This window comes from Leucopleurus acutus, assembly GCF_964270905.1.
Source record: "Leucopleurus acutus genome assembly, chromosome: 10".
NCBI lineage: Eukaryota > Metazoa > Chordata > Mammalia > Artiodactyla > Delphinidae > Leucopleurus > Leucopleurus acutus.
In genome coordinates, this window is record NC_139153.1 from 49,450,000 (window position 1) to 49,477,182 (window position 27,183).

Consider the following 27,183-nt stretch of genomic DNA (forward strand, 5'->3'; position numbering starts at 1 on the left):
AACACACGCCAGGGCTTCCCCGGTGGCACAGTGGTTGAGAATCTGCCTGCCAACGCAGGGGACACAGGTTCGAGCCCTGGTCTGGGAAGAGCCCACCTGCCGCGGAGCAACTGGGCCCGTGAGCCACAACTACTGAGCCTGCGCGTCTGGAGCCTGTGCTCCGCAACAAGAGAGGGCGCAGTAGTGAGAGGCCCGCGCACCGCAATGAAGAGCGGCCCCCGCTTGCCACAACTGGAGAAAGCCCTCGCACAGAAACAAAGACCCAACACATCCATAAATAAATAAATAATTAAAACAAAACAAAACAAAAAAAACACATGCCAATCCTTGCAGCCCCCCGCACGCACTGTGTGCAAAGCTGACTTTGCAGCATCTTGTTCTGGTGCTGTGTGCACTGTGAGTGTCCAGGTGACATCTTATTCCCACAGCAAAGCCCCACACAGTATCTCTGCATCTGGCCGGTGACCTCTACTGCCGCGTTGAAGAGACCCCCAAATGCAAAGTCACCACACTCGTCCCCAGCTCCCCAGAACAGTGAGAACAGATGTCCTCAAAGACTTTACCACGTGCAACTCGTAATTCACAATTAAGACGGGACTTTTCCTTGCATTCTTAATGCAAACAAGAGATAATATTAATTGTAATCCTTTTTCATTTTGAATTTTTAAATTAAAAAAAAATCGCCAATTTTGATCTCTTATAATGGGTCGCCAGAACATATTGTGAGAATAAAGGGACTCGGAGCTGCGGGGAGGAATAAGAACCACCACGGTAGGCCAACGCACTCGTTTTCCTTTTAGTAGAGGAAGTGGAGGCCCAGGGGGAGAAAGTGGTAGCTGAATTAAGTCCCACGGCTGCACAGGTGGAAAGTTCTAATGAGAAGCCAGGTTAACCCCAAGCCTTAGACTTTTCACATGATAGCACCACAGTCAGGTCCCAGGAATAGAGCTTCTAATCCTGGTCCCCAACTGAGCCATTGGCTGTAACCAGAAACAGTCTCCGTAAAACTGGCTGGAAAATGCTCAGGAAACCAACAAACCTCTCTGCAGCCACAGAGCTGTGGGCTTTCCTCCATCTTTGGAGAAATGCACCATGGCCTGGAGCAGCCAACTCAACAGCTAACCCCCAAGAAACAGAACAATTTTCTTCTTCATGAGGGCTGATTATTTATCTCCCAGTTATCCCATCAGGAGACCTTCATTCCATTTTTTAATTAGCTAGCCTTTGTAACTTATGAAAAACAATACATAATGATGTTGTTTTTTTTTTAAACACTGCAAGCAGCACAGAAATGGTGAAAAGTTAAAGAGGTCCACATCTAGTTAACAATCTCACACCCACCGGTCCCAGCACCAGAGGAGCCACTGCAGACACTTTCACCTTCACGGACACTTAAGTCATTTTTAGTTTCTTATCATTATAAACAGGGCTGTAACGAGTGCTCTCGTGCATGTTATCTTAGAGATTGTATAAAAGAGTATCTCTGGATAGATCCTTAGAAGTGGAATTACCAGGTCAAAAGGTAGGTGCATTTTTTATTTTGATAGATACTGCCAAACAGCTGTCCAAAAGTCCACAGTTAATTTGTATTCTCCCAGCAAAGTCTACTTTGTCTATCCTTTGCCCATGATCCTTACCTTTTAGGACAAATAAAAGTTCTTCCCTGAAGGAGTTAACCCTCCCACTCTCATTACAACTTCAGTCTCCCACACACTTTAGCGATAAATAGGAACACTCATGTCTCAGAAGAATGTGGAAAGAAAGTGTTTTCCAAAAACCATACCCTTTACCCTCGGCCACAGGGCAGCTGAGAGTAACATGCTTTCTGTCCAACAGCCAGAATATTTTAATGAGCGCTTACCTTTATTTTCATCCATTTTCACGACTTTGACAAAATTCCTTTTCATGAAATATTTGAAAGCAGGAGCCCGTTTCTCTGGGTTTTCGTCAAAGATCCAGAGGTTGACCCGAGCCCGGGTGATGGCCGTGTAGAGCTGCTTCAGCTCCCCGTTCAGGAGCTAAAGACAAGATGAGGACCAAGGCATGAGCCTTCAGGCTACAATACAACGCGTCTCACTTCAACGGGCTTATTCTGATTTTGGAGGAATATTCAAAAAGTAAGTTTTATGAAGTACAGCCCAGGCCTGAGCAGGACGTGGGGAGCCCACTGTGGCCGCAGCACAGGGAAGCGAACTCTAGCGAGGGGGGCAGTGTTAGTACAGGCCCACCCTTGAATCTGCTGTACTTGTCCACTTTGAAATAATTATAGATCCCTAGGAGGTTACAAAGATACTGCAGAGAGGTCCCACGTACCTTTCACTCAGTTTACCCCAAAAGTCACATCCTACGCAATTACTGTAACTTATTTTTAAAAATTGGAGCAGTGGGAATTCCCTGGAAGTCCAGGGGTGAGGACTCCACACTTTCACTGGCAAGAGCCAGGGTTCAATCCCTGGTCGGGGAACTAAGATCCCACAAGCTACACAGTGTGGCCAAAATTTAAAAAAATTAAAAAAATTAAAAAAATGGAGCAGTCCCACGCTGCTACTGTGATTATTATTAGCACTATATTACTCCAGACCTACCCCATGACTGAGGACTCTGGGTATAAGGGGACTAGGTCTTAGACTCAGGGAGGACCTCCTTGATTAAATCATGCACATTTCAAAACAACAACGGATTTGTGGCTACCCAGAGGTCTGCACAGCTCGGCGATGATTTAACATCTATGTGCAGAGCCTTCCAGGTAGTTACAGAAATAACCGGATAACTGCTCTTCTGTTTATTTGTTTTCTACTATGTAGGAGACATAAAACTAGGACAGCATTTTCTCCCAAAGCTTTTGGGTTTTGCCGGTTCGGTTTTCTGTGGTATTGCCCTCACTCTCGAGGCCTCTGTCGGCCTTCGTCGGTCTAGAACTCCACAGAGCTTTTCGGCTCTGGCCTACTTCTCGGTGATGTAGTGGGACGCCCAGGGGAAGGGAGACAGGGTCCCTTCACAGACAAGGCTGGAAAACAATGGTCTCCACTGACTACAGTCACGGACGTCACTTCTGAGTTCCCCGTCAGCCATGTCAGAGTTTCTGAACAGAGCTCCAGAGGCGAACAGAAGGTGCTACCCTCCCCCTTTGGCGGCCCACATCAAGCCTGGCTCTCTGCTGAGAAGAGGGGGTCGCCAGCGCTGAGCCCACCACATTCCCTTTCCCATCCTCCACCCCCTAGTGCTGACGGACAGGAAGACCCGCAGCACAGGCTCCATCTTTAACCCCATCTTATCCGCCAAGCCCTGCTTACTGGCTCCCTGTCAAGCAAGCTCATGGACCCCTGGCTGATACTCACCTTGTACATTTCCGGATTCACCATGAAAGCCCTGCCCTGGGAGGAGCTGCATTTCTCTAGGGGCACCTCAATCAGCTGTCGGCTTTCCTCTCTGGACTCGGAGGATGAAGGGGTAAATGAGGAAATGATCTTCCATTCCTTGTAAGCCTGAACAACAAAGACAAATGAAAGACCAGCAGAATATGCTTCTGCAGTGCACACCCAGCCTCCCTGGGCCTCACAGAGAACTGAGCCCCCTTTGCCTGGCACGGCAGCCAGGCCTTCAGCACCAGCCGTGAGGAGGTGGCCATCCTATGGCCTCAGAGTGGGGGTCGGGGCCCAGGTGGTGCAGGCAGGGATCAGGGCAGCTACCGAGAAGACCCCCCGACGCTCAGCTAAGACGGCCAAGAAGCAGGCACATGTGCTCACTTCTAGCACGAGTGTTTATGGCCTGGAGGTTCCTGTTGTTGAAAGAATGTCCACAAGCAGAATGGAGAGAGAAAACCAGTATCCTCACCTCTTTTCACAATGTGTTTAAAAAATGCCACTTAGGGTCAGTCATTAAGACACATGTGACGCTTAGGGTGGTACCCGCGGTGTCCATCCATGTTGTCACAGATGGCAAAATATCAACTCTATGGTGACAAATGGAAATTAAATTTTTTTTTAAGTTTTATTTTTCCTTTTATTTTTCCTTCCTTCCTTCCTTCCTTCAATTTTTTGGGCATGCCACGCAGCATGTGGGATCTTAGTTCCCTAAGTCCCAGAAACTAAATTTTTGGTGGTAAGCATGCTGTAGGCTATATAGAAGTAGAAATACAATCTTGTACACGAGCGACTTATATAATGTTATAAACCAGTGTTGCCTCAATAAAAAATAAGTCTAAAAAATATAAATACAAAATAATTTGTGTTAAGCTTTGGGTTTCATACGACTAAGAGTCACAAATAACCAAGATAATAAAAATATAATTACTGCTGTTACATGTGGATAGTTTAGCCATGTTTAAATGAGTAATAAAGATGTAATAATTCATAAATTATTTTTACATCTATTCTATAAAATAGAGTCTTGCCCTTATGTCAGCAAAATTACTAGTTGTGTTATAACCGAATTTTCACATAATTTGTGTTATATTAAATGCCCAGGATTAAGAGATGTAATTGCATTCAAAGTGTAAATAATTTGAAATATTTTCACTGAAAATATGAATGCTAGGAAATGTAAGAATAAAAAATTAAAATTATTTTCTTATGATATAAAAAAAAGACATGTGACAAAATTTCCTAACCAGGTGATCCAATCAAGGACGGAGCTCGGGAATTCCTTGGCAGTCCAGTGGTTAGGACTCTGCACTTCCACTGCAGAGGGCCCAGGTTCAATCCCTGGTTGAGGAACTAAGATCCCGCAAGCCACAAGGCCCCCCCGTCCCCCCAAAAAAAGGATGGAGTGAAATTCAGGAGCCGTGGGGTATGCTGTGCAAGGTGGACTCTGAGGTCAGATGGAACAAATTAAATCTCGATTTGTCCACTTATTATGTGACCTTGAACAAATGCCTCTTCTAGGTCTCATTTTCCTGTTCTGTAAAATGTGGATGACAGAACTAACCACATTGTTGGAAAAATAAAAGGAGATAATCAATGTCAAGTGTCTCTACAATGCTCGATAAAGAGTTGACATTTTAGCCATTTTCCCCTTTACCCAAATCAAACCACAAAACCACGGTGACTCGTAGATCAGGGTCTGTAAATTTTTTTGCTAAAGGGTCGGATGATAAATATTTTTGGCTTTGTGGGCTATACGGTCTCTATTGCAACTACTCTACTCCGCTACTGTAGAGCAAAAGCAGCTCTAGTCAACAGTAAATGAACGGGCAAGTGTGATGAAATGAAACGTTATCTTTGGACACTAAAATTGAATTTAATACTAAATTTTCGCATGCCACAGGATATGATTTTCCTTTTGATTTTTTTAACCATTTAAAAATGTAAAAACCATTCTTAGCTCACAGGCAGTGAGCTGGGTTTAGCCCCCAGGCCATAGTTTGCAGACCCTGGGGAGGCAAACGTGACCAGATTATACACAGTATCTACAGTGAAGAATTCCCATGAAGTTTCAGATTTCATACTTTATTGTGTGTCTTGGGGGAGTAGGTAGTCAATTCTCCTATCCTTCAGTTTTTTATAAAATGGTGCTACTTGCCACCTATGTATCTTTTCAAGGATGATGGAAAGGTGGAATGGATACAGTTCATTACCTCCCTTCAGTTCCTCTATAATGTAAACTCTATAAACATTAGGTTAGGGACTTCCCTGGTGGCTCAGTGGTTAAGAATCTGCCTGCCAATGCAGGGGGCATGGGTTCAAGCCCTGGTCTGGGAAGATCCCACATGCTGCAGAGCAACTAAGCCCATGCGCCACAACTACTGAGCCTGCGCTCTAGAGCTGGTGAGCCGCAACTACTGAGCCCACATGCCACAACTACTGAAGCCCGCACGCCTAGAGTCTGGGCTCCGCAACAAAGACAAGCCACAGCAATGAGAAGCCCATGCACCACAATAAAGAGTAGCAACCGCTCTCCACAACTAGAGAAAGGCCGCATGCAGCAACGAAGACCCAAACGCAGCCAAAAATACATAATAAAATAAAATAAATTAATTAAAAAAAACACATTAGGTTAAATGCTTTAAATACTATCTATTAAATCAGAGTGGTTATGCTACTAACCAATTAGGGAATTAATCACCAGGTTATGAGAAGAGATGTGAGTTATGTAATCAATTTTAGTAGTTGAAAGTTAAAAAAAAAAATCTTCAGGACACATCTGTGACTATCTTTTCATCTTCGTAAAGCTGTTTACCCAACTTAATTGTTTGCCAAAGAAAGCAGGCAAGAGACACGCATGCTAACATCTGAGGAGGTCCGGCAGACAGCGGGAGGTGCAGGCTGCCTGAACTTGGAAGGCCAGTGAAGCACCTGTATCTTTTTTTTTTTTTTTTTTGCAGCACACGGGCCTCTCACTGTTGTGGCCTCTCCCGTTGCGGAGCACAGGCTCCAGACGCACAGGCTCAGCGGCCACGGCTCACAGGCCTAGCCGCTCCGCGGCATGTGGGATCTTCCCGGACCGGGGCACGAACCCGTGTCCCCTGCATCGGCAGGCGGACTCTCAACCACTGCGCCACCAGGGAAGCCCAAAGCACCTGTATCTTAAAACTGCTCGAAGGAGACACAGAAGCTGCTCGTATGGCACATGACTAACCTGTTTCCATGAATAAAACACATTTCACTCTCAAGACAGAGCCTCCTAGGAGCGAGCACGTGTTTACGGCAAGAATACAGGCCTGCAGCACTCCCGGCAATAAAAGGAAGAAGCCTCTAGAAGTCTTCCAGCTTCTTCTCTGGGGATTAATAATTATGAAGGAAAAGGACTTAGACTCTACCAGCAAGGCTTCTTTTGTGGGGCCTGTTCTCTAGGTTAGCTCAGCAACTCTTAAAAAGTTGTGGTTTTGAAAGCCTCTCCTGTCCTGGTCACACATGAGTGTGAAGGAAGGGACTCCCCACTGGGGCAGAGTGTCAATGGCAAGCACCCCTCCAAGTCCCCACAGGAGGAGAGTTTGGAGGTGACCAGAGAATGACTTCCCCTCCCCCAAATGAGGCAAAATTCTACAAGAGAAGGCCTTGACATAACCATTCCTTGGTTCCTTTCTCATCTCAGAAGATGACCCTGGTGTCCATGTGGTTGAACAGGTAACAGTGAATCCTCTGAAGAGAAAAATCACAAGCCAGGGCCATAAGAAGCCCCCTACACACACACACACACACACACACACACACACACACACACACAGCACCTTCCAGACACATCAACGGGGGTGGAAGAGGAGGCCAGGGATGGAGAGAGGAGTCCTCCACAGTCTCCCATGTCAAACAGCAAGTACTGTTCAGCAGCCTTCACCCATCACCCCCAAAAGAAACCCCATGTGAGCAGCCAGACCACAGACGCATGGGGACTTCTGTGATCTCTGTTTTTCCTCTCCTTTGATTGTAGCATCTCCTCTCATTTGCTGACTGGTGCCTTTTGGTCCTGTGGTTGTGAATGATAAACTGAGGGTGTGCTTTGTGCTGGGGAATGCACGATTCCATTCCCTGGTAATTGGGAAGCATCACATCAGAAGTCTTTTTGGAATTCTCATTCTGTGTATAGGACGACGTGGATGTTACCACAAGACTTAATTTGTGATTGTTTTAATTTCATGCAACTCACTGATCCATTGGTGGGAGCTTAGGGTCAAGGGATCCAGGATTGTGCCATTCCAGGGTCAGGGTGAAAGAGAATTAAGTAGATTTTTCTTTCACAAACAGAGTTGACCACAAGTTACCGATCCATAAGTCCAGAGCTCCTGGAGCTTCTTACTAGCACAAGCATACAACTGGCACTTAATAAAGGACACGAACAACAAAGTCTTACCCTTTCCTCTTTTAGGAGAGCCTCGGTCCAACCATGACCAATGGATGTATTATGAGAAAAAAAAAAGTTAGTCCTCGGAGATTAAAAATGGTTCCAGGATTAATGAGAATGCATCTGATTTTATCAGAAAAGTCAATAGAAAAGGAGTGCACTTAAGGTATGGTAATGATATATTCATTGTGGAAGGTTCTGGAAGCCGATTTGCATGCAGGGTATTAAAAGGAAGAGAGTACAGTGGAAAGATCTTGAGATTTGGAATTCAAAGCATCTGAGTTCATCTCCGAGCTCTGCCACCTACATTACGACTAGAGGCAACTTATGTAACTTCCATGACCCTCAGCCTTATGTGTAGAATGAGGGTAATAAAAATACACACAACGTCAGAGGGTTGCTGGAGGATAAATTGAGACAATGCCTTCAAAAAGCACTTTATAAACTGTAAAACATCCATAGCAATATTAGTCATAGGTATTATCGAGGCAAATGTGACATTTAAAAAAAAGACCAGAAAAAAACAAAACAAAAACAAAGGACTCCATTTAAAGGGTCAGTTTTGGAGCAGATTTTAAGGAGTCAAAGCTAACAGTGCTCGTGACTTGCGTATGAAAACAGCCCCTTCAAGCATGCACTGTGTGCAGCGGGGAGTCTGCAACGGGGACCAGGGTACAGCCAGCTATGTCCCCAAAGGAGACCCCACAGCATGGTCTGCAGCCAACCTGAGCCTCCACCGAAGACGGTGGTGAAGAGGAGGCAGTGGCTATGAAACCGAGGACAATGGCCTTGAGCTGGCGGCTCTACCTATAATGTACTGAGGTTGGGAAGAAAAACCATCACAAGGACTCAGGAGCCAAGTCAAGACAATCGGCTGGCACAGAGGTCACTGGGGGTCAGTCCGGGGACTCTTTTGCTGCCATTCTGGGCAAGGGTGGCAAGCAGTGGTGGCAAAGCCATGCCCGGAGGGAGCTCAGGCAGGATGGCTGCTCTCGTCCCCTGCATTACCTGATCCTGTGGGCAGGAACCAAGGCTCACGTGTCTTCCCGCAGTTGTCTCCCTATGAATGACCTTGCCCGGTTCTGTCCTCGTAGGGTGGACATTGCTAACCTTGCCTTCATTTGTAAGGCTCTCCTTAGACCTTGCTCCAACTTGAGGATCCTTGGGAGTCAAGGTTAACAGTAGCTAGTGAAAACCGGAAGCTGGCGCTTGGGTACCAGGCATTCAGAAAAGGTGAATACAAGAAAACAGGGAAGGGCAAGGCACGGGGAGAGCCATCCCACAACACACTATGAAACAACCCACAGACATTGTCGAAAGCCACATCCAAACACACAAAACCCCACACCAAATGGATGATGCTCCAAAAGGGAAACGGTCACCTGTGACCAACTCTCATCTACTCAGCTCCAAAATTCTCTTTCCTGGAATGGAAGTGGAGCTCATACACACACATGCGCTGTGAGAAGAAGAATTCAGTACGACATACCTCAGAATCAGTGAAAAAGTTGTAAAGGAGCACGTCATCAAATTCTAGGCCTTTGGCTTCGTAAACTGTTAGCACAAGCGCCAATCCCAGCTCTTCTGGAATTTTCTCCTTTGCCATTTCATTGGCTACAAGGATTACCTAGGAAACAAAGGGGGACAGAGAGAAAAAACTTCACATTGTACAAAGAGAAATCTAGTAAAGCTGAGACTATTTCTGTGGGAGGCAAGTAATGTCTTTGATGAGGAACGGCCGTCGTGGTGGGAGTATTAATAACACTTCGTCACTCACCCATCTCTGAAACTTCCTCATTCTGGGACAGGGGCTACTGAATTCTACGTTGTGGAAGAACTCAGCTTCTCAAACCTTTTTTCAACTGCAAACTGCCTTTTATTTTAAAACATACAATCTCAAGAAACTCACCTGGTGGGCTCCAAATTCAATGGGCTGGGTTTTTCTTTTGTTGCCTCGAAGCAATATTGCCAAGTCACTTACACTACAGGACTCCAGGACAATTGGTCTGGGACCATCAAAGAGGCCAGAATCCCTTGGAAGGCGATCAAAAGATTCCGGGAAATAGAACTGAAGTAAATCTACCACTCCAGATGCCAGATTGAGGATTCCTGGGATAAAAAAAGTCAGATACTGTACAACACGCCAACATGGCTGGGGTTTTTGTTTTGTTTTGTTTTGTTTTTGGCCACGCTGCACAGCTCGCGGGATCTCAGGTCCCTGACCAGGGACTGAACCCAGGCCATGGCACTGAAAGCCTGGAATCCTAACCAACTAGGCCGCCAGGGAACTCCCGTGCATTTTGTTTTCTTATTTTGGTTTTGCTTTTCTCCTGAGAAGCAGTATTGGTCCTGAGAGTACATACAATTGCAGCCAATTTCCAGATCCTGTTAGACTATCACTCCGGCTCCGAGCTGTATTACTCCGGGTACCGCGGACAAAGGCAGAGATGTGTTTGCTGTCCTAAGAAGGTTTTGTAAATCTCATTCCTGGACTATATTCATGTGAGAGAAAATGACCTCATGAAGAAGAGTCAAGGCAGAAATGTAACTAAACACTTAGAGCTGTTAGAATGCTAATACAGGGGCTAATATACAGTTAAAAAACAAGAACTATCCTGTCGCCTGTCGTTGGTACTTAGAGCACTGGAGACAACATTACATGGTAAGAGCTGGACGTTAGGTGGGGCAGCAACCTCGGCTTCCATTGCCCTTTTCCACCAGGTTTATACCCAGCAAAGAGAGGAGTATACTAAATAATTGTCAGAGCTGGATAAAGGATTTTCCAAAGAGCTTTCTCCTTGGGTCCCATTTTTGTCTAAGCGCTGAAGTAACACTGACAGTGATGTCGACTAAACAAGAGGCACCTTCCTAAAGATTAACCTGTTTAATTCTCACAACAGCCCGGTGAGACAGACCAGACAACCCCACTTTTACAAACAGGGACTCCAAGGTCCGAGAAGTTAGTAAACACCTCCAAAAGAAGCTGGACTGAATACGGATCATCCTGGGTCTCCCACTATTCTTAGGGGCCGTGTGCCCTTTGCCCAACACCAGCTAGAATTCTATGAAATGGGCATATGTGTACCCATTGCTATTACCAAATAGTAAAGGGAAATGTTACTATCCAATGCTATTATTATTAACACTATGCAATATAAAGAAATCAAGAATACAAGTGGAAACTGTTGAATTTAAGCAGATCAGCTGCGACTGTGGTTCAGAGATGTACACTAATGAGAGGATCAGAAAAAAGCATTTCATGTTCATTTCAGTGAAAAACTGGAATCCACTTAAATGCCCTTCTAGGGAACTAGATAAAATTTTTTATACAAACAAGCTCAAAGAATAAAAGATGGTTCAGCTATAAAAAGCAATGAAGTACTGATACACGCTACAATATGGAAGAACCTTGAAAACACTGTGCTAAGTGAAAGAAGGCAGACATAAAAGGTCACATATTTTGTGATTCCATTTATATGAAATGTCCAGAATAGGCAAACCCACAGACACAGAAAGTAGATTGGTAGTTCACGGGGTGAGGAGGGGATAAGGGTGACTGCTAACGGTTATGGGGTTTCTTTTGGGGGTGATAAAAATGTTCTGGAATTAGACAGTGGTAATGGTTGCATAACCTTATGAATATATTAAAAAACCACTAAATTGCACATTTTAAACAGGTGAATGTTATGCTATGTGAATCTCAATTTAAAAAAGAATGAAAGATGGGGGAAGTATTCACTAAATATTCACTAAATTATGATTGATTAAACAACGTTAATCAATCATAACATTGATTATTTAAATACACATAATCAATCAATAAATGTGTGTGATAAATGCATATTTGTATATGGCCAGTAAAGAGATCAGAAGGAAATGAAACAAAATGTGGGTAGTGAGTAGCCTTACAGGGGGCTTGAATTTTTTTTTTTAACGTTTTATGTGTTTTCTAAAGTCTCTCAAATCTAATACATATTATTGGGGCTTTTTCTGGTTCTATACACAGAAACATTTACGCACAGTCTTCCCTCTATCCTGACAGGAGGTAGAAAATGGAGTTTATGTAGTGATCATCTGGGTGGGTTGCCTACTACATAAAAAAAAAACCAAAAACCAACTGCTCACAGGACAATTCCCTTTGCCATACTCTATCTTGCTGATCATAAAGGCTGCTGCCCCAGACCAGTGGTGCTGAACCCATGTACACCATCAGAATAAGGGGCTCATTCAACTACTCATGCCAGGTCCCCTCTACAGAGTCCGACAGCAAAAAAGGGGGTGCCGTCTGGAGCTACCCCCTGGGGACAGAGAAATGTGAACGTCTTGGTCACCAAGCCCCCACACAGTGTCAGGTAGGGGAGGAGCTCAATATATGTTTCCTGAATGGATAAAATCTCGTATTTCGAGCATAAACTTCTTTGTGCCAGTTTTTCCTGCACAAGTAGAAAGTCATGGAAGAGCAAGAAGCTGAGCTGCTCAGACCCAGGCAGACCCTGTAATTGATGGGCAACATCAGGAAGACTGTGAGAGCCCTGGAAAGCTGGGCTGAGCTGTGTGGTGTATGCTACACCCTGGGAGGCCACCTGGCTTCTAATTGTTTTCTGAATCCTTGGCTAAACAAATGTTAATCTACTTTTACACTGTAAGGGTGTTAAGAGTACCAATGTGTGTGTGTATGTACGTGTGTGTGGTCTATGTGTATTTTCTCTTTTCACCAAACCATAGCCTACCTGAAATGCATCCAGAAAAAGAGAATCTATCAAAAACCTACAATAAGCACCAGACTTAAATGGTGAAATGTTAAAAAAATATTCACATTAACTTCAGGAATAACATACGGATGCCTGTTACTGTTTCTGTTTAAGGTCCTAACCAATAAAATATGATACAAAAAAGAAATGACAAGTATAGAAGAGAAGATCAAACCTGCCCTTACCTGCATAAAAATGTCAAAATGGTAAATGTAGTAAGAGTGTTCAGCAAGATTGTGAGATACCAGATCAATACACAAGAACCAACAGCATCCCTCTATACCAGCAAGACATGGCTAGAAAATTTAAAAAGAGAAAAAAGGTGCAGCCATGATAGTAACCAAAAGTATAAGGTTTCTGGGACAAATCTAAGAGCTGTGTAAAATGTCTGGGGGAAATTATAAAATATTATTGAAGGCAGTAAAAAAAAAATCTGAACAGAGAAATATGCCAAGGTCATGGTTCAGAAATCCCTACAATGTAAAGATGTGAATTCTTCCCAAAGAGTGAGAACTTCAATTCCAATCAAAATTACAAAGAGTCACTAGAGAAATTTGATAATATAGTAAATAAAGACAGTGTGATAACAGTACAAAAACAGACAAATTAGACAAATCAAAAAAAATAGTGAGCCCAGAAACAGACTCACAGATATTTGAAAAGCAAGAATTGCAAATGAGGGGAAAGGATGGACCATGAGGTAAATGGTATCAGCACACTGTTTATCCCTATGGAAAAAAAGAAAATTAGATCACAGAAGCATGATTTCAATAAAGACAATGTCACACCACACATACATTTTAAACTGAATTAATTAAATTTACCTAAATTTTGACACCTACCTAAATACAAGGAGCACAATTTAAAACCATTAAAAGACTACATAGGAGGTTACCTTAACCCCAGGTCAGAAGGATTTAAGTAAGACAATCATCAGACCACCGATGACCAGTTTCAAGATGACTGTCAGAGCTGACTGTGCTGTTTCTGCATGTAGCCTCCTCCCTCCCTCTACAAAAGCTCTTGACCACCGATTGGCAGGGTGGGGGGAAGGGGAGTTGGCCTTGGGACGTGAATATGACACCCCAGCCCCGGGTTGCTGGTCTCTGAAATAAAGCAAACTTTCCTTTCCACCAACCTTGCCTCTTTATTGGCTTTTGAGCAGCGAGCACCTGGACCCACTTGCGGGAAGTTTTTGACACCCAACGTGAGGCTGCGCTCTCGCGATATCTGGCTTCCAGGGTTTTCCTGGGAAGAGCTGCCGCCATGAAGAAGCACTGGGATGGCTGCGAGGAGTCCATTGCTCGTGGCTCACTGGATTTGGGAGGGGGATTTGGGGGGACGTTCCTAGCAGCTGCCCTAACCATTTGTTTCGGAGATCCTCCCTGTTTCTTCCTTGCTCGGCACTGGCTGCCAACATATGCTTTTCCTTGGTGCAACGGAAACACGCATCTGGACGAGCTGACGAGCGCCAAGCCTGAGTAAGGGCACTGGTGAGCACAAGGCAAATTTTCTTTTGAGCATGAGGTGCTATCTGGGCATCTTGCCAGTTGGTTCTGACGTGTTTCTGACGTTGAGGACCATTTGTGTTGGGAAGTGTTTGTCTGGGACTCCGTATCGGTCATCCTCTCAGTGCATTTGTGACAGTTCTGTCTTCTGGTGTGTGAGTGTGTATTCCATTTGTGTGATTGGTATTCTTGTTGCTTTTTGTAAAATGGGAAATTCAGGTTCAATTCATTAAGAAAAATTTTGGCTATGAACCTATGACTAAGAAAAAGACGATTTTCTTTTTAACACTGTGGGCCAACAGTATTCTTCAGACTCCAGAGAAAATTGGTTAAGATGAAACTCTTCTGACACTTTAAACTGGTTCTTTTTTGCATATGTAGTTAGAGAAAGCTAGCTTGATAAAATACTGTTTTCAGAATTCTGACCCTGAGAGAACAAAAATATGCCTAGGAGAAAGCTTGAAATTAACGCTTATCATGTCCTTGAAATACAAACACAGCCCACTTTGCCTGAGACTTCAGCCTTGGGTTAATTAGCAGAACTACAAAAGATGTTTGGGTTCCTTAAACAGCATCTTGTACCACATTAAAGAGAAATTGTGCTATGAGAAAAATATATGTTTTTAGAGGTTATGTTTTTAAGCTTGCCAATCAGAAAATGCTGATATAGGGCTTCCCTGGTGGCGCAGTGGTTGAGTCTCTGCCTGCCGATGCAGGGGACACGGGTTTGTGCCCCGGTCCGGGAAGATCCCACATGCTGCGGAGCGGCTGGGCCCGTGAGCCTGCGCGTCCAGAGCCTGTGCTCCGCAACGGGAGAGACCACAACAGTGAGAGGCCCGCGTACCACAAAAAAAAAAAAAAAAAGAAAAAGAAAATGCTGATATAAACAAACAGCTCAATTACTTGTTTCTTGGTTTTGTTAAGGTCTTTTAAGTTAAAAACTGTAATATGTAAAAATGATAAGGGAAGCATTTCAGTGTGTAAAGCAAGTAGGATATGTGTTGTCAGCAAGAGAAGTATAAAAAACGAAAATATTTTTGTTGAGGGATAAAGGAAGAATAATTTTGTCTGGAAAGTGGATAACAAAGTGTGGTGCAGTCATGAATTAGACTACTAACAGCACTGAGAAATGCATGGACTGCAGCTCCATGGTATCAACATGCAGAAATCCCAAAACATTACTATAAGCAAAATTACGAAGTTGCAGAAAGGTACGTCTGGTATGAGTCCATTAAACAAAGTTTTTAAACATGTAAAATACTACTCTATGTTGTTCATGGACACATGCAGGACATAGGAGGTGAATTGGTGAGCATTCTATAAACCACAAAGGAAGTATTCTCTGTGCCTCAGTTTCTTCCTTTGTAAAATGGGAATGATGTCTACCTTGTAGGGTTTTTTGGAGGCTTAAAAACAGGTACCCATGGGGGTTCCCTAGTGGCCCAGTGGTTAGGATTCCGGGCTTTCACCTCCGTGGCCCAGGTTCAGTACCTATGTCAACTGCCTGGCATCGTGCCTGGCACAGGGAAGGGGCACACGTGAGGCACAAATTAAAAGCACCTGAGAGTGCATTATCTCCCACAACCTCCCGCCCCCCCCCCCACCCCCTGCCATCTTTTCTTGCTTCTCTTTGGAAGAAAAGCTGCTTTCTTTCAGGATTAATGACTTGTAATTGACGTATTACTTTACATTTTAGAAGCAGGTGCTTCCAAAGTGCTTTAACAAAAGTTCTTAAGCAGTTTAAATGTTCCCCTGAAATGTTTTCATGTCATGGCCAACACCTTAAGCTGTAATTACTTAGAGGTTCATTTCCATTCAACCACAGCTTAAATCATCAACCTAAGAATGAGTGGCGATGACTACTGAACTTAATGGTTACCAAAGGGGGAAGGAGGAGTGGATAAACTAGGAGTTTGGGATTAACATATACACACTACTATATATTAAAATAGATGACCAACAAGGACCTACTGTATAGCATAGGGAACTATACTCAACATCTTGTAATAATCCATAAGGGAAAACAATCTGACAAAGAATATATATATATATAACTGAATCACTTTGCTGTACACCTGAAACTAACACAACATTGTAAATCAACTATACTTCAATAAAAAAAAAAAGAGAAAAAAGGGGGATTCCCTGGTAGTCCGGTGGTTAGGACTCATCCGCTCTCACTGCGGACGGCTCGGGTTCAATCCCTGGTCAGGGAACTAAGATCCCACAAGCCAAGTGGCCAAAAAAAAAAGAGAGAGAGAGAGAAAAGAATGAGTAGTGGCAAAAATCATAAGATCTCTTGTTCATGTGGGTAGATCAAAATATTATCCTTAGCTACAAGAACCCAACAAAAGCTAGGCCACAGCTTCAAAAGTAGCCCAAGGTCAGTGCCCAAGCACCTCGGAGAGCCCAAGGCCTGGACGTACCTGAGTGGGACCTGTAGTTCTGGTACAGCTGGTAGATCTTCTTGGGCTTGCGCACTGCATACTGCTTGTCCGTGGTGTTCTTGCTGGCGTAGTGGAACAGAGAGCGCAGATCACTGAAGCGGAAGGCCACGCCCTTCATGATGCTCTGAGCCGTGTCCCCGGTGAGGAACATGGCGTTGGGGTCATTGATACATTTCATCAGCAGCGCCAGCTCCGCTTGGGTGAAGTCCTGGATCTCATCACCATAGAGCTCATGGATGGACCATGGGAGCACCTTGAGCTTCGACAGCCTCCGGGACAGGTTGTATAGCACATCCTCTTCATCAAAGTACCCTTTCTGAGACCTGATCTGCTGATACAGGCAGAAGAGGCCATAGATCTCACTCCGGTCTTCCTTGAAATTGGGGGACCGCTTCCGCCCTAATTGCTTATATGCTTCTTCTGTGAGTCTCCCCTGGGGGCAGCTGAGGGCCTCAAAAGACCCCTTCAGAAAAGACTTTATTTCTTTCCAAATCAGGGCAGGGTTGTAGGAAGTTTTCCCTTTGATCATTTTGGGCCATATTTCATTGGCAAACACCTCAAATGTCACGTACACCCGGGGGTCACTGTCACATGGGCGTGTCTCCACGGTTGTTTCCTCCTCACCATAGTCCCCGTCTGCCTCGGCCTCCTCCTCATCTTCCTGCCAGTTGGTGACGGTCAGCTCTTCCTGCATGGACCATCCTACGATGGATCTTTTCAAGCTGCCATCTTCGTTTCTCAGAAAAAATGGTCTGGGCAGAGAAGCATCAAGCAGGAGGAGCAGCTGCTTGGAAGTGACAAACAGAGGAAAGTTCTCATCCCGCAGGTCCTGGAGTTTGTGGACATTGGGTTCCAGTGGTTTGTAGTGACTGGTGGCCTTGGTAGACTTGGAGAGCTCAATGAAATTTCTCTGCACCTCCTGGCACAGGACGTGATTCTTGGTCACGAAGATCTGGTGTAGATGCTCCAGCTGGTGGGGCTGTTCTGGGGTGGGTCCTTCCTCCCCTTGTTCGGGGTCCCCTGGCTCCCCACAGGCTCCCCCTGCACAGGCTTCACTCTCCTGCTCCTCTTCTAGGCTGTCCACTGTTACCACCTCAGTGGGTCCTTCTTCCTCCTCCTCTTTGTCCTCCTCCTCCCCACCTGGACCCTCCTTTCCGGGTTCCAGTTCCAACCTTCGCTTCAGCCAGATCTGCCTGGCCAGCAGCGGGCTTCCCGCCTGCTCGGCTTTCTCCCAGTAACCGTGGAACTTCTTCCACAGCCTGTACAAGCAGCAAGTCGTCTTGCCAGTGCCGCTCCGCCCGATGAGGATGATGGTTTCCAGTGGCCTGGGGTTGAGGTCGATCACCGCGTACTCGAGCTCGCCCACCCGGAAGGGGTACTCCACCGTGGCCGTCGTGTCATTGAGGATGTTGGAGGCCATGCTGGTGCTGAAGCTGTGGAACTTCATAATGTTATACTCTGTCTCCACCGCGCTGGCAGGGGGGAAGTACTCAGGATCCACGTGTGCCCCGCCCTTCTCGGCCTCTGTGTCCTCCACGTAGCAGCGGGGTATCCGCTTTTGGATTTTCATACTGTCGGACACCTGGCGCTTGTTGATACCCTTCAGCTTCTTGCGCAGGATGCAGGACAGGCCCCGGTTGTAGGCGCTGCAGATGGCCCTGATGGAGTCCGACAGTTTGCTGTGATCCAAGATGATGTCCCAGATCCGGATGATTTCCGTGTAGACCTGCCTCGCCTTCTCGGTGGGATGCACACTGTGCTCCGCAGCCATGATCTTCTCGGGGTTCTCGCTGCACCGCGGGGAGAAGTCAATGGCGAGCTCCCACAGCATCCGGGCCCCTTTGTCCAGCTTGGCCTCGAAGAGCTGGATGCTTCCTTTCAAGTTCTTCAGCCGCTTCCGCAGGCCCCTGGTCCATTCACCATTGCCGAGCTTCTGGATGGCGAGGATAATTTTTTTCTTCATGAACTTGGTCATGACCTTGCTGGACAGCTTCTTCAGCATCTCCGAAGTGCACTCGATCTCCCATGTCATGTTCTCGAAGTCCAGGAGGCAGGCCTCCATCTCCGGCACGTTCTGGTCGTCCTGGTCGTCGCTGCCCTCTGTCCCCCTGCGATCAGCAGGCATGAGCTGCGGGGTCCCGAGGCCTGCCTGCGCATGTCCCTCCGCGGCCTCAAGGACTGCAGGGTTGTTCCCACTGCAGTCAGAGCCCCCCGCCCCCGGGGTGCCCTGTAGCTCCTGTTTCTCTCCTATGGTGCCAGCTCCTGTCTCCAGAGGCTCGGAGTCCTGTGGACAGTCCTCCTGGAGGGACGGATCCAATTCCACCTGCTGAATCAAAGCCGTGATGTCCTGCACAAGGCGGTCTCTCTGCGAACAGGGCCTGGCAGCCCCAGGCTCTGGCCTCGTAGTCTGGGCATCCGGCAGGGTCTCCCAGCTTTCAGGGACCCCGGCTCTTCTGGGTGGGGCTCTTGCAGTGCTGCTGCAGGACAGCGACTTGGAGGAGCCCTTGAGTCGAGCCGTGTGAGCCGGGGCTGCACAGCGTGGGGGCTTCCCTGGGTGGGCGGCAGCATCCTGTCGGCCCCGGCGCCTGCTCTCCTGCAGGGCTTTGTTCCAGGCCAAGAGCAGTGCGTCTGTCTTCTTCACTCGGTGCCGGGCATCTCTGCCTTCCTTGTTCTTCAGGTTGAGGTTGATGTCAAACTTCACCAGCAGATCTATCAGCTTCCCCATGCGCTTCAGCATGCCCCTCTGGAAGAGGATGTGCATCAGCGTGTTACCGCTGTTGTCCTGGATATTGGGGTTGAGGTAGTCAAACTCAGTGGGCTTGGACCAGAACAGATCCAGCAGGTGGCTGAGGAAGTTAAAACCGATGTCAGCTGAAAGACACAAAAATCCTGTGAGTGCTGAACGGCTTTTCTGGGGAGCAGAGACGCCAGCCGGGGGTCCTCAGAACACTGAACTTCCCCAAGGATTTGATAACCCAGTGGTTCTCAACTGGGGGCGATTTGCTCCCCAATGGACAGGTGGCCGTGTCTGGAAACATTTTTGATTGTCACAATTTAGGAGGTGCTACTGGCATCTAGTGGGTGGAGGCCAGGGATGCTGGTAAATATCCTACAATACACAAGGCAGCCCCCCCAGCAAAGGATTTACCCTGCCCAACTGTCAAAGGTGGAGAAACCCAGAAATCACCGTAAATATTCCAGTAAGAGCCTTTATGTCAGGACCCTTGAAATGGTGTAAATAAATGGAAAGTATCTGCAGCTATGGACAGCCGATTCTTAAGTTTGGAACTTAAGAATCCTCCTCCATCAACCCACCCTGACCGTTCACCATGATGGTCACTCCTTCCCATCAAGCTATGGGTGAGGGGCCAGGAGATACAGGCCTGGCCAAGAAATGGGCCTTTTCCAGATGGTTAGTTTTCCCAGTAGGAAAGACCAAGGAGCACAGCATCCATTCTAACACCCAGCTTCCTCCTCAAGAAAAAGACTGCTTACAAAATAAAGGCCTACCTTCGACATCTAGAAAGATGTGGAGTGCGGCATGCAAAGGAGTGTCGCCTTCCGTGAGAGAAATGCTACGGGGGTCCGCACCCTTGGTCAAGAGGACGAAGGCCAGCTCAAAGTCCCCGTGCTTCAGGCACATGACAAGCGGCTGCTCCTGGCTGCCCTGGAGACCCTCGGGCGAGGCTGGGGGAGGCAGAGAGAAGGGACCGGTGAGCAGCATCCCTGAGCCAAGGTCAGCAGGGCCCACCTGAGGGGGGCGGGACCGATTCTGCCCTTTATTCCAAATCAAGAGGGGGTGCTGACCTGACTTCTGAGGGCCTCCTGCCACGCCCCCTTTCTGGGAGGCAAGGGTTTCCCAGTGCCCTTGGAGGGAAAGCCTGCCCCCTTCAGGTGTCCTGTCCCTGGGCCTCACCTCCTCTGTCTCTCCATCTCCCCCTCCCACCCCGCCACGGGACCACCATCAGCACCGGAGTAGGGATGGCATGAACAACGGAACTCCCAGTGTTTGCCCAACACAGTCCTGGACATACACTCGGTGACCTGGACGTGAGCGTGCTTCCCACATCCTTTGCTTCTAGGAAGCTTCTTCCCGAGAATGCCCATCGGCCCTCATTTGCCATGTTCCCTGACACATCCCCACTGCCACATCACCTTCTTTTTAGCTCAGTCCACACCTCCCCTCTGCGCTGCAAGCTCCCTGACCTCCACCCCCTGAGGACTGCAGCCCTCCTGCACTGCCACCCACCGGCAGCCATATGTTCACTGTCCATCCTTGTGCCCTGGCACCTGACCCCGGGGAGGCCCTCAATAAGTGCTTGCTTCATCAGGAACAAAATAGGAATTCCATAACCGCCATCGTTTCTGGGCAAAGGTAGTAACACTCCATGCAAGGAGTGGGTTTGAAGACATAAACCACAGGCGGCCTTCCATCTATCTCCTGAAACCCGTGGGTAGAGCCAACGCCTGAAGGCGTTGTAAGTCACTTTGAGAGTTGGGACCAATGTGGCATCACTCCTTCTGAAGGTCATTTCCCCTTAAACGGCAAGGCAGGTGGAAAACCACACAGCCCAGGCGCTCCGCCGAGAGTCTGCGTCCATGAACTCATTGAATATTCCAAACAGCTCTAAGAAAGGGGGATTAGTTTCATTCCCATTTTATAAATGAGGAGACGTCAGTAGTTACAGTGGCCTAAGTGGGGGGAGCATAAGGAGAAGGTTAGTGCTTCCAAATTTGTTTTAAAATAAAACCTGATCCAGCAAGACGTCTGCACACTCCAGACATACATCCAGCCAAGCCTGATTGTGCCGATTAAAACAGCAGATGTTTCCCCCCACCCATTATTTGGCTGTTTCTTTAAAAAACAAGCATCACAAATCCCAATCCATGGATCAGAAAAGAATGTCACAGCGTTTGACAAGGACCCATGCGGCATACTGAGTGCAGGGAAAAGTCCAGTCGGAGGTTGGGAGGAAATGACCGCTGTGGCTACACCAGGGCCCAGGCCCCAGGCCCCCTCCACAGGCCTGAGGTTTCTTACACGAGAGAAAGGGAAGAATTCACAAAAATGCATCGACCCTATCACTGTTTCCAATGAGAAGATAGGGAGGAGGAAGAGAATGAGGCAGAATTTAAAGGAGTCTCTGAAATCAAGCGAAAAGCCCCATGAACTGTGGCACCTGGACTCCCCTGGGATGTCCTCCCGGTGCTGACTCAGCATCTGGGACTCACCTCCGTGGTCTATCAGGTGGCCCAGCAGCAGGGTCCTCCGCTGGTCCCAGGCTCTGAGGCGGGGGAGGATGGCACAGAGGCTGAGGTTCGAGAGGTCACAGTCTTTGATGAGACAGTCCCCGGACGGTGGCTCCCCACTCACTTTGCGGGTCAGCAGCAGAAGCACTTCAGGCCATTTCTGTTTTTCCAGTAAAAACTTGATGAAGGCGTTGGCACAGTCGCGGTCAATGTCATAGACCAGGTCGGGAGGGATTTCTTTCAAAAACAAGAACACACCACACTCCAGAAAAAGGGTCATGTGATTTCTGTCCCCAGCCAAAACCCAACACAGAGGAACATCATCACCCCAAGTTACGGATCAGTATCTTTAAGACGTGGGGAAACCATAAACAAGTACTTAGTTATTTGGGTCATGCTACTCAACCACGTGTGAACCTCAGTGTCAGCACTGGTGCGTGAGCTTCTTGGGAAGGTTGGGAATACCCAAGGAGTGTAGAGTCCTAGCCAGTAGAAAAGAGAAACATCTGTGGTATTTTAAATAAGGATAGTATATGCAAATTCCAGGAGGCTGCATGAAAAACTAATAACAGAGGTTGCCTCTGTGGATGAGATTTAGAGACTGAAGTTCAGGGGTGGATGATCGACTTTTCACTGAAGAATGTTCTGTGTTGTTTGAATGTTTTACATGTAGATCATGGCATTTATTTTTTAATCAATGTTTAAACAGATAGTAGAAAAGAGTTTTAAGGTGCGTAGAGCATCTTTGAACGCTACTGAAGGTTGTAAGAAACCTTACCTTGCCGAGAAGAAAGGAGGCGCAAGAACCTCTGAACCACTCCTTGCTTCCAAAAGTTTTTCTGCAGCAAGCGGCTTCCTGAATTCATGTATGTCACTAGCTGCTCAGAGGCCTTCCGGAAAATGTCGCCCTCGCTAGCTGGTCCCCCGCCATTGCTCAGTCCTGCAAAATACCCCCGAGTGCTGCTTGTGACTGCAGAGATCACAGCCCCGTAGATTGCAAGGATGACCACACCTCTCCACTCCTCTGTGGAGCCAGGAGACTTTGAAGTGCCTGTTCCCCTCCCCGACCCTGACTCTGGCCTGGCTTCATGACCTGCTGTGACCAGGAGAATGCAGCAGATGTGATTTTTGTGCCAATTCTGAGCCTGGGCCTCAAGAGGCCTTGTTTAGTTCTATTCAGGTCCAGGCTAGATAAGAAACATCATAAAACAGAGAGGAATCAGTTCAGTTGTCCAAACTGAGCCCCAGAGATGTGAAAGAGCCCAGCTAAGATCAACAAGAAGCAGACACTTGAAGGAGTTCTGTTAAGGCTATGAGAACTGCCCAGCCTCAATGGCTGAGCTGCAGGATCATGAGCTAAATAAGTGCTTGTTGCTCTAAGCCACTAAGTTTGAGGGCTGTTTGTTATGCAGCAATGGATAACTGATACAACAGTTCAGGGAAGTGATGGCAGGAGGGTGGCTTACTGCAGCAGCAACATCCAACTACATGCCAGCCACCCATGCATCTAACTGGCAAGTGGAAAAAGCCAAGAGTAAGAAGCCACCTCTCTGGCCATAAGAGGGAAAACATTATCCCCTTGGTTTAATTTACTGAGAAAGTAGTCATGATTAGAAATCAACCACTGAAGAAAGGTTGAAAAAAGGCAAATGTTTTATTTGGTATCAGATTATACACTCAGAAAGCTCTCTTGGTTAAAATGGAATCCTACTGAACAGATAACTGGACATCTGTTTTCACACCCAATGAGATGGGCCTGGCCCACAGCATAAGTGCTATCATGTGATGAACAGGTGAATGCATGTTCAATGTCATGTTCTAACAGAATAGGAACACTTTAGAGATGGAAAAATAAAAGCATCCTATTATCAGCCATGTCTCCCACAGCAGACCCTGAGGCAAGGATTTGTGTGCAAGTAGTTTATGAAGGAAGAGACCAGTGAGGGTGGGGGGATCAGGTCAGGGTCGGGGAGGAACCAGGCAGGGTGTGAGCTCAGGCTGAGTCCCACAGGGTGGGGGTGTGCCTTGCCTGACCCCTGGGGGGATCTGGAGTGAGTCACACCTCAGAGCTGTGCCAGCCAAGGCAAGGGAACCGGGCTTTCAGATTCTCACCTCTTTCTGCCACCGGCCACAGCCTGCCTTGGGAGGATGTAAATTCCCAGGCACTTCTGGTTTGAAGGAGCCTGAGCAAAACAGGCTCCATAAGCCCATAGGCTGTTCTCCTTGAGAACGAGCCTTAGGTGCTGGCTTTGCAAAGTGAGGGCACACCAGGGAGCACACAACAATGGGAAAGGACCCAGGGGACCCAAGCAGAGTTCTGATGTCAGCTGCCTGCCTTCTGGTACACACCTGGATCACCTTTCAACAGATCAGAGCACCAGAAACACACACACCCACACACACACCCCAACTTCGGGGGCAAACGCCCACTGCCCTCTAATCAAGAGACCTTCTGGTGCCAGATGGAAGCAAGAACTAACATTAACCCTAGCACTAACCTCCAGAGAAAAGGAAATGGAGAACCTTGGCAAAGGAAGACTTATATCACCTCAGTGAGCTGCCTATTCTGAGGCAAAGAACATGAACTGTGTGGTGTAACAATGATCGACTAGCACCCCTGGGTTCGGCATCCCACCTTCATCCTAGAATGCCTATGAAGACACAGAAAACAATGAAAACTCAGGAACCAGGAGAATAGGACGCTTGGTAAAGGAGGAACTTCCTTCACCACCAGGCAGATGGAAACCTGCCACTTGTCCCCCTACCTCATGCCTCAGGGCATCATTCCTCCACCAGGGCAGTTAGTTTAGTACAAAAGTCACTTGAAACTGAACAGAAATATACCAAGCTTGACAAAAGAGACAATTAGATGCAGTTGTATAATAAAGGCATGGTTGTGTGCTTCAGAATAATTAAGAAGGCGGTCAGATCAGAGAAGGGTCCTGAAATCAGAAAAGAAAACAGAGAGTGATATATCAACAACATAAAACAGCATAAAAGGAAAGGTGCTGAAACACTGACAATGGTAGCCCTGGGTCAGCATCTCTGGGTAGGTACCGGTGATTTGTTTATTACTCTGAACTTGTCTGGTTTTCTTCTTTTTTTTCTAAATTTTCTATAAGCTTACTAAGAGAGAAAAGAAGCATCAGGATATAGAATTGCTTATACATGATAATCACAGGTTTTTAAAAAAGATGACTACATAAGTACTGAACAGCAACCAAAAGACTGGATAAAAATATGCCAAGGTGTAATTACAATAAATTTTTGTAAAATGAAATTTTTACAAATTTTCTACAGTGATCATATTTAGTAGGTATATACAAGCAGATTTGAAATTAAAAATTAAAACTACAAGAGATCTGAAGCTGCAAGCACTCAGAAGTGTTAGAAAATAGAAATAAATCATTTCAAAGAGATTTTGTTTTTGCATGAAATCTTCCTTTTGAGCTAAAAAAGGTGAAACTGGTAAGTTTTATTACATATATTTTATCAATTGAAATTTATGTAACCATCTCATTTTTATAAAAGAAAATAAAAAATGTGTAACTATAAATGCATGGAATAAGAGTAAATGACTAAATCACAACTATACTAATTTTTTCAGGCAGGTGGGCTTATGCAGAATTAATATTTTCTTGTTTTCCTTTCCTACATTTTGTAAATTTTCTCTTTTAAAAAAGAATCTATTGCTTTATAATGAGGAAGAGGTATCATCAATACCGCACATCTGCATTTACTGAAAACAGGGCATTGTGTGGTGCTGAGGGATTTGAGGATGACACACCATGGCCTCTGAGTCACAGGCTCCGTTTATGCGGGAAACAGACACACAGAGAAGGTCTGCATCCTCTTAGTGCAGAGCTAGAGGCGCCTTCACAGAGCAGAAAGCAGCTGGCGCCCAGGGGAGGACCAGAGAGAAAGGCTTCAGAGGCCTGGGTTCGTTCTCACTCTGAAAGGCCACGCACTAGTGAATCAGAGAAAATCACAAACAACTGCGAGAAAAACAAAGACTCCAATCTTGTTGGTCCTGAGGACAGTCGAGCATCAGCTGCGGGAGAAGGTGGACATGCTGCCATCTAGTGGTGGCTGTGAGAGGCAGGGAAAGACAGGTAACCCTGATCACTCAGGTTCACACCCCCACCCTGCCCACTCCCGGTGGGCTCTGGCTTCCCCCAGCAGCTAGTGAGAAAGGCAGAATCAGCAGATATTTAAGATTCTATTATACCAGGAAACTGAAAAAAATCAAAACTTTAAAAACAAAAACAAAAGTGCATGACATGCTAAAGTCTACAGCATTCTAAGAATTAAGATTAGAATTAATGAACAATAAATTTGCAGGCATATCAGCCATTTTCTACCATTCATTGGTGGTCCTTCTCTAAAAGTTTATTTTAAAACCTTGAAATTCATTGGCAGAGAAATCTGTTTGGTTAGTTTCAATTTCTCAAACAGTAGAAACCACCCCGAAACTGAGGTTACAGGTATAAGCTCTCAGGAGGCCTCTCACAATAATTTATTAATTACACCACCTCACAGAATTACAATTACAATTCCTTAAAAGAGAAGTCATTTAAAAACTAAACATGACATCACAGCTTTAAAAGAACATCCCAGGAAAACAGGACTCTGCAAATACATTTATTCCCATGTTCTCACAGAAACAACAGGAGATATTTTAAATAAATGAATAAAAATTAAAACATAGATGGGGAAACAGGGGGCAGTGTTAAAGGAAAAGCAGCTTCAATCTCCCTCACATAAAACTTTCCTGACCCTGAAAATTGCCACGATCCCCAGCGTGGCAGGGTGCCTCCCACTCTCCCCACCACACACACCCCATGTGCTGCCTACAACCTGCCGCCTACTCACCCATTCCAGTGGGGGAGTGTTTCTGGAGAAACACATCCAAATAACTTCAATAAATGCGCACTAACCATCTATTAAGTATTAATAAGTCTAGTTGTTCATTCATAAATACAAACCATCCAAAGATCAGAAGATAAAATAGGAAAAGCAATAGCACAAAAGAGAAGCAAGAAGAGGGATCAACTAAGCCCCCCAAAAACATAAATAACTCACAGAAGAGAGGACAACGGTCTTTAAAAAAATTCTCACCATTCTTAAATTAAAGGCCATTCGAGAAGTGGCAAATGTCAATCAAGCACAAGTTGTCACAGATAAACAGAGAACCGGAAAGAGTTCTTAGAAATGAAAACTGAGTTTCCAAATTAAAAAATGCAATAGGCAAGCTGAATTATAAAAGGAAAAGCTAAAGTCCTAGTTAAAGATCTCGAAAGAAAAAAAGGAGATAGAAGACGTTAGGGAAAGTAGAGAGACATGTTACAGATTCAGGAAGCTCATCCACGTGAAAGTGGTGGCAAAGAGATGCTGGAAGGGAACAAAATGATAGAAAATAAGTTCTCTGAGCTAAAAAAAGTTAGATTGAAA

The 27,183-nt window shown here is 46.1% G+C and overlaps 1 protein-coding gene across 1 annotated transcript in view; it reads right to left on the reverse strand.

Moving 5' to 3' along the window:
- TRANK1 (tetratricopeptide repeat and ankyrin repeat containing 1) overlaps window positions 1-27,183 on the reverse strand; it is an 82,156-nt gene that overhangs the window by 20,159 nt on the left and 34,814 nt on the right. The window contains exons 11-18 of the mRNA XM_082848448.1: window positions 22,511-22,672; window positions 21,715-21,969; window positions 19,993-20,169; window positions 16,462-19,353; window positions 9,686-9,885; window positions 9,266-9,403; window positions 3,339-3,485; window positions 1,862-2,018 (exon numbers count right to left, since the gene is read on the reverse strand). Of these exons, the coding sequence (XP_082704574.1) occupies window positions 1,862-2,018; window positions 3,339-3,485; window positions 9,266-9,403; window positions 9,686-9,885; window positions 16,462-19,353; window positions 19,993-20,169; window positions 21,715-21,969; window positions 22,511-22,672 (4,128 nt within the window). The remainder of the gene's footprint in view (window positions 1-1,861; window positions 2,019-3,338; window positions 3,486-9,265; window positions 9,404-9,685; window positions 9,886-16,461; window positions 19,354-19,992; window positions 20,170-21,714; window positions 21,970-22,510; window positions 22,673-27,183) is intronic.